We start from the raw sequence: 8,077 nt of genomic DNA on the forward strand, positions 1-8,077 counted from the left end.
TTCATCTTACATTATTTCCATTTTCCTTTTCCAATTATGTATATTCGATAGCGAATATTTATAGTAGTTTCTTTCATCAAATCCAATCCAGTCTTAAAGTCATCAGTTATTTTACCATTTCCGTTAATGTATAATTCTCTAAAGAATATTTTCCATATTTTCCTTTTAGTAAGTCCAAATCCAGTAATATAGTCTCTAATAATTTTCCCCTTTTCTTAAAGTCAAATCCAGTGTAATTTGCATAACTTTTTAGAATAATACCTACCTATTTACATTATCTGTTCAGTTCGCGAATTGCGCTATGCTATTACTAGTTGTATATGTACAAGTTATAACGTATTTACATAATTATAAACAAATTTACAACGTATGTATCTACAAATTACAATGTATTTACAGTACTACATACAAATTTATACAAGGACATATAAGTTGATGTGTCCTTTAATAGATCTATTACTGAGAGCGGGATTATATTGGGTGCACCATATATTTCCAGTAGCTCATCCATCAGCACAAGGCGCTGTATGCCAAAGGACGAACAATAAAAAAAGATGTGATCCAGAGACTGATCTTGCGATGACGAGACAATTTTTTTGCGATGAAGATGAAAATTCAATCGATAGTGACCAATACGCATTCGTGTTATTGTAGTATAGAACTTTCTGTGAGCGTTATTTTTAAACTTACAAAACCAGGGTGTGCTATTAACGGGATTATCTAACAAAGTATACGAATGAGCCTTATTTTCAACTTCTGTACAATTGTACCAATATCTTCCCCAAAGAAGAGTCATACGCTGTTTTAGATTACTTATTATATCTGTATATGGTATGTTAATGTCTAGATCTTTGCAATCAGGATATAGGGATAGATCGGATATATTAATGATAGTTCTAGCTAGAAAATCAGCGCTTTCGTTTCCTGCTACTCCTATATGGGACGGGACCCAAACGAAATCCACTTTAATATCGATTAAACATAGTTCGAACCACAATTCCTTTATAGCAAAAATGATGTAATTGATGTTAGCACTCATTTTGTTATTTGACAAACTTTTTAACACACTCATACTATCACTAACTATTACCCACTTCTTATTAAGTTGATTTTGTTTCTTAATATGCTTTAAAGCAAAAAGAATAGCGACGGCTTCAGCAGTAAAAATACTGGCATATCTATTAATCTTAAAGCCAATACCCTTCCTAATTTCAGGAAGGTAGATTGCAAAAGAAACATTATTATTGTTTTTTGCGCCATCCGTATAAACAAATTTACAATTAGACCATTCTGACAATAATACATGAACCTCCTCTTTTGAAGTTAAATTTGGATCTATTACAACATTAATTGCAGAATATTTACATCGAAAAGAACCTGCATGGCAGGGAAGTATATCATTATTCCGATGAATATTTAAATCTTGTAGAAATTTAAAAAATGAAGAAAAATCTTGTGAGATAAACAACTGTCTCGGAAATGAAGACGATTGATAAGCAATAAGATTCTTAAGAAGATTGTTCGTCGGCAAGCTATAGAGCTTTAAAATAAATCTTTCTTTAAGATAACTAAATCTAATACACAAAGGAGGAAGGTTGGCCTCGATTTGCATAGCAGCTATTGGGCTAGTTTTAAGTGCACCCAATATTGTACGCATACATTTATTTTGTATTTTATCCAGACTATTAACAATTTTGCTGTCTGCGGCGAAACAATGAAAGCCATATTCAAAATGACTACGAATAAGCGATTTATACAAAATTAACAATATTTTAGGGTCCGCTCCCCACGACGTTGCACACAAAGATTTTAATACATTACAAGCTTTATTCGCTTTAATTATAACACTATCTGTATATTTTTTCCAAGAAAGTTTTGGAGTAAATGTTACACCTAGAAATTTTATGTCACATGAAATAGGCAGTGGAATGCCATTGTATAAAATGGGAGGCAATATGATGCGTTTACGACCAATCACAAAGACTTTTGATTTGGTTGGATTTACATTTAAATTAAGATAAGAAAAGTATTGATATAAATTTACAAGTGCTTTATTAATAGTAGCGGCTAAATTAATCAGATCAACTCCCGATACATAGACGACTAAGTCATCTGCATACTGTAGGTTTACTATATTTGGCCCCAAAATAAGGTTCAATCGTCTTATGTACATAATAAAAATTAAAGGAGACAATATTCCCCCCTGACAAACACCTAGAGAAGAAAGTCGTGGTCCATACAAATGTTTATTAAATTTTACATATACTTTTCTGTCAGTCAAAAAGGATTGCATCCAATTTATTATTTTACCTGGTATCCCTAACATTGATAACTCGTCACAAAGCACGGCAATATTTACACTATTGAAGGCACCTGAGATGTCAAAAAATACAGACAAAAGATATTGATTACTTGCTAAACATTGATGCGCATCAAGCTGTAACTGCGCTATACTCTCCCTAGAAGACCGACCTTTGCGAAAACCAAACTGATTATTAGGCAAAAGACAATTTTGTTCTATAAAGAACTCGAGACGTTGTTTCAGAAGCTGCTCAAATATCTTCCCAACACAAGACGTGAGAGCTATAGGTCTATAAGAGTCAGGTAACATTTTATTTTTGTCTGGCTTTAAAACTGGGATTAAACAGTCTGTTTTCCATTCTGCAGGAATAGTATTCTCCTTCCATAGGCGATTAAGATTATTTAAAAAGATGTTGAGACTGTGGCAATTAAGTTTTTTGAGTAAAATATATGGAATGGTATCAAGACCGAAAGATGTATCTCTTCTAGTAAATAAAGCGGATTTTAGTTCTTGTAAAGAAAAAGGCTCTATCAAATATTTATTACTATCATTAACAACATTTACATAGTTAGTTAACTCATTTGATACAAAGTCAGAAGTATACTTTTGTAGAAAATCTGGAATCCAACTATCATTCAACACACTGTCAGGAATGAAAGTTTTGTTAAATTTGCGCATGTATTTCCAAATTGAAGACAAAGGAGTACAACGATTAAATGAATTGCACAAGCCTATCCAGCTATTTCTTCTTTCACTTTTTAAGATAAGTTTTTTTAAAGCCCGCAATCTCTTAAACTCCACATAATTTTCATCAGTGGAGTTGTTTTTAAAATTAATGTAACCATTTTTAGCATTTAAAACTGCTTCTGTACACCTCTGATTCCACCAAGGCGACCAAGGATATTTAAAAGATTTTTGTGAACAAGAACTAGTAGCATTATTACTATTAGAACTTTTGGAAAACAGACAGCTAGGGATTGACTGCTTGGCAGCAGAAAGTAAAATATTACAAAAGGAATTAAAAGCATCTATTGAAGATAAAGTGTCAAATTTAACATCATCCAAATAAGAAACAACTAAGTTACTATACATATTCCAATTCACCTGCTTATAATTAGGGTGAGTGGGCAAATGTAGATTATTACATAATGTGTTTTGCAAACTAATACTATCACTACTTACTGCCATTTTTATTATTACAGGGAGATGATAACTACTGCCCAGAGGACTGTCAATAACTGACCAGTCACATAAAAGAGCCAAAGATGGAGTTACCAAAGTCAAGTCAAGAGCATTAGGACGCCAAGATGGAGATCCTATTGTGGTAGCTTGACCATTATTCAGAATAACAAGACCATTCTCATCTATAACCTCTAAAACATCTTTACCTCGAGGCAATGTATCAACACATCCCCACAACATGTGATGAGCATTGAAATCACCTGCAAATATCATTGGATCTGGAATGGACTTAATTAAACTGTTTAAATTGTTTTTATTAAATGGAGGATTTGAATTGGAAGGACTGTAAAAACTCACAATACTCAGTTCTTTGTTATTAATTTTAATTTTAATGCAAACATTTTGTAGAGCACTATCATAATATGTATTTATGTTAGAAAATGTGATATTATTATGAATAAAAATTGCTACACCATTGTGTTTATTACCACAATCATTCCTTATTGTGTTATAGCCTTTTATTAAAAAATACTGATGTGGTTTTAACCAAGTTTCCGAAATTATAGCAATATGGATATGATTTTCATATAAAAACCTTGTAAAAATAAGCCTATTACTAATAATACTTTGAGCGTTCCACTGCACTATATTCAATGTATCCATAATAACAATTAACTAGGTGTCTTTTTTCTAAAAGTGTTATTCAGAATTTCCTTAATACTATTTGAATTTATAGTTAACTTATCTTTATTTGTACAAATTTGTAAAACTGCTTCAACCAAGAGGTTCATAAATTTGTCAGATTTTATAAGATTGCTCAGGTGTGTGTCAATATACTTTGAGTTTAATTGAGGGAAAGCAGATTCATTGAAGAGATCTGAGTATTTAACACTACGGGACTTCACTTTGTTTTCTTCAATTTTTTGTTTTTTCAGAGGACAGGTAGATGAGATAGCTATGTGATCTCCACCACAGTTGGCACATTTTGTTAAAGTTTTTGGACACATTTTAAAATTGTGATTGTCAGAACATATGGAACAAACTTCATTGTTTCTACAAAATTTAGCAATATGGCCAAATTTCATACAGCGTAGACACTGTTTAATAGGGGGTACATATACATTAACCTCATGCCTCCAGTGATCAAGTGTTACATACTCAGGTAACAACGTTGATGCAAATGTGACTGCAACAGTTTGCGTTGGAACAAAGGAGACAACACCCTGTGGGTCCTTTACTCGCCGCATGAACCTTCTCACAGCAATAACTTTTTTACTCAATGCAATTAATTGATGAATTTTTTTGTTGGAGTAATCAGTGGGAACAGAAGTAAGAACTCCAGTGACCTCCGTTTCAGAAGCCGGAATTGAGGCAACCATCTCCAACTCGCTAAGTAACTTTTCATTTTTTAAAAATACATTCGCATTGTTAGGCAGGTCAAAGGTAACACCAACTTTAAAAGCATTAACGGACCTCAGGTGCAACACACCCGATACGCAATGCCTCCTGATTCCATTTGACAGACCCAACCTGTCCTTGTCTGATATTTTGACTTCACCCTGCTTGCGATTGAGAAATACAATAAATTCCTTCTTATTTGAATTTTCGTCGTATAACCTATAATAATTTGTCGCTCTATAAGGGGTATACTTCTCTTTATCCTTTCTTCTTACAATGAGACGTTCAGTCACCTCCGCGTCAGATACCGAGGATTCGGATAGGGGAAGTTCGTCTGCTGGTTCTGCGTCGCTCTGGCCGTTCTTCGGCCTTTTACCTGTACGCTTCCCCATGGCGATGGGGAAGCGCACTTAACAATTTATATATACAAAAATCGAATATTTATAAACCAGGATAAACAATTTACAAGTATGAAAAATATATGCACTATGAACAATAATTTAAACAATTTTTTTTTGTATAAGCGCGCCTTCCTTCGTTCACTCGTTCCCGCCAAAAAAACTAAACTAAAGTCAACTAAAGTAAATGTCAATCTTATTCGCTGTCACGAACACAGAACACTTTTACTCTTAGGGTTCATACGCACTATGCGGTTACCCGCAATGCGGCTAGCCGTGCGGCTGACCGCAAGCACAAATATGTACGTAATATTCATTTCTATGCGCACTGCGATGCGGCTACCCGCAGACCGCTCCGGTCGCTCGGAGGGCAGCGGGCCGAGTGACGGCTACCCGGACGGTTGCTATACGCACTGTGCGGCTCAGTCTGCGGCTGCCCGCCATTGAGTGAGTGTGTGCACGTGGTAAAATGGAATTCGATACCGAAAAATTTACCATCGAAATCCAGAGTCAGCCAGCAATTTGGAACACCAAATTACCAGAGTATTCTGATAGAATATTAAAACAAAGAGCATGGGAAGAGTTGGTGCATATTTATCACGGTACGGAATTGACAAAGGAGGAAAAACAAAAACTAGGTAATTATCAAAAATTTTTTTAAATGTAATTATCCTGCCATTCTACCCTCCCTTCATGCATAAAATATTCTGCAAATAATTCTCGATATCCGAAAGCAGTTCTATTGTTTCTTCGCACGTTATCTCGAGTAATAGTTTCAGTTAGTGGATTACTTAATGAGTCTCTAAAAGAATATCCGTCTCTGTCTCTTACAAAGTTGTGTAAAATGCAAGCAGATTTAATAATATCACTAACTAAATCGATGTGAACATTAATTGGTCTGTGAAAAATGCGCCACTTATTCGCAAGTATGCCAAAAGTACATTCAATGTAACGTCTAGCCACACACAGTCTATAATTGAATGTTATTTTTGTAATATTTAAATTATTTCTCGGATAAGGGCGCATCATACTCGTACTTAAAGCAAATGCCTCGTCTCCTACAAAAACGAAGGGAAAACAAGTTGCATTGTTTCCTGAAATAGGTGCTGGTTCAGGAATGTTCAAGCGGTTCTCTTGAATTTTTTTATAAAAGTTTGAGTTTTGAAATATTGCTGAGTCACCGAATCTTCCATATGCTCCAACATCAATCATCACAAATTTGTAGCTGCTGTCACAAATTGCTAGCAATACCAAAGAAAAATATCCTTTATAATTGAAGCACATTGATCCACTATTGTTAGGTGCTATAATTCTAATATGTTTTCCGTCACAAGCACCTATACAGTTCGGAAAATGTGCTCTAGTAGAGAAACCATTTGCAATTTGAAGCCACATATCTTTGGTTGGTTGTGGTAGGCATATATTTTTTAAGCAAAACCATATAGCTGCACATACTTCTCGAACTATTTCGGCGATAGTACTAATTCCAATCTTAAACATTTAATGCAATTCTGCGAATGAACAGCCTGACGCCAAATATCTGAAACAATGTTTTTTTTTAGGTTTGAGTATTCAAAAAAAATGGAGAAATATTCGCGACTGTTTTGTGAAGGCCCATAAAGCGAAAGAGACTAAGAGCGGATCAGCGGCAAAAAAAAAGACTTCATATGTTTTCTACGATAGTTTGTTATTTTTAAAAGATACTGTAACTGTCAATAGCACAACGGGCAATGTAACTACAGAAAATGAAGATGGTAACACAGCTATGCAAAATGAAGAAACACTTCCATCAAATACTTCATGGGCACCAAAGCGAAGCAAGAAAAATAATAGTGATGATCTTATCGGTAGAGAGTTGAATAGAAATTTAGAAAGAAAGAGTGTTGAAGATGACGAGGATCACCTGTTTTTCTTGTCTCTAGTAAAAGAATTAAAAAAGAATCCAGAACATATGCAAATGCAAAGTAAATTAGATATTTTAAAGGTAATTAAAGATGCGCAAATTTTCAATTATTCGAACATTGATTATCCAAGACCTAATTCTTACCGGGGATATCAAACGTCACATTATTCTGGTAATAGTCCCTATTCTCACCGTACAAACTTCTCGGAGGTTGGACGAGGGAATACCCATCATGGATATCAAACGGCACAGTATTCAGGAAGTAATGTCTACATGCAGCCTGTGCAGTCATCGGAGTTTGGACGAGACACGTCTCAAGAAATTGTGAGGAGTCGGACGAATGCACAATCGCCAATTTCAACTCAAAGCGAAAAATCTCAGGATAGTGATTATCTGGAACTTTTTAATTCCATCACTGACGATGATGCTTGAAATGAGTACTTACCTTCATTATTTGAATAAAAATTGAATTATAAATATGTATTTTACTTACCGTAGCACTATTATTAACTTTGCTTCCGGTTTAATACTATTGCGAAATTGTGTGTCTTGCTTCGTTATAAATGTTTTTAGAATGTTCAATAATTCTTCAAACGTTTTTATGCTCATTCTAGTAAATCTGAAAAACTTATCTTCATATTTTTTTAGTTCTTCGAAAAATATTGCAAAATGCTTGCTCTCATCCCGAGTTTGCAAATAAGGATGCACCCAGTACTTCTTTCTTTGTTTTTTCTTCTTTACGTAACGTGTGTAAATGTAGTAAATAGCTGCAACTTCGTCCGCGTCCATCTTTGAAATGGATCGACATGACCGCAAATCGCAACGGTTCTTCAACCGCACGTTGCGGTTGCGAATGCGGCTGCCCGCGATCCGGCTGGCCGCATTCGCAACCGC

At 34.7% G+C, this 8,077-nt stretch overlaps 1 protein-coding gene and 1 long non-coding RNA gene across 2 annotated transcripts; both read left to right on the top strand.

The window, feature by feature from the left end:
* The first annotated feature begins 2,355 nt into the window (after positions 1-2,355).
* LOC126971717 (uncharacterized) lies at positions 2,356-3,971 on the top strand. Its single transcript, XR_007730969.1, has 3 exons — positions 2,356-2,604; positions 3,154-3,421; positions 3,505-3,971. It is a non-coding gene; the product is annotated as an uncharacterized LOC126971717 (long non-coding RNA).
* Positions 3,972-5,749: 1,778 nt separating this feature from the next.
* Positions 5,750-7,615, top strand: LOC126971887 (uncharacterized). The gene is made up of 2 exons (XM_050818402.1): positions 5,750-5,918; positions 6,843-7,615. The coding sequence occupies exons 1-2, from the start codon at positions 5,750-5,752 to the stop codon at positions 7,613-7,615; spliced, it is 942 nt and encodes a 313-aa protein (XP_050674359.1).
* The last annotated feature ends 462 nt before the right edge of the window (positions 7,616-8,077 follow it).

This window comes from Leptidea sinapis, chromosome 24, assembly GCF_905404315.1.
Source record: "Leptidea sinapis chromosome 24, ilLepSina1.1, whole genome shotgun sequence".
Lineage (NCBI taxonomy): Eukaryota > Metazoa > Arthropoda > Insecta > Lepidoptera > Pieridae > Leptidea > Leptidea sinapis.

Bases quoted from the DNA above. Each gene is read 5' to 3' on its own strand.
- LOC126971887 (XM_050818402.1), top strand. From the start codon at position 5,750: ATGGAATTCGATACCGAAAAATTTACCATCGAAATCCAGAGTCAGCCA. The intron at 5,919-6,842 runs GTAATTATCAAA...GTTTTTTTTTAG, and splicing joins GGAGGAAAAACAAAAACTAG to GTTTGAGTATTCAAAAAAAA.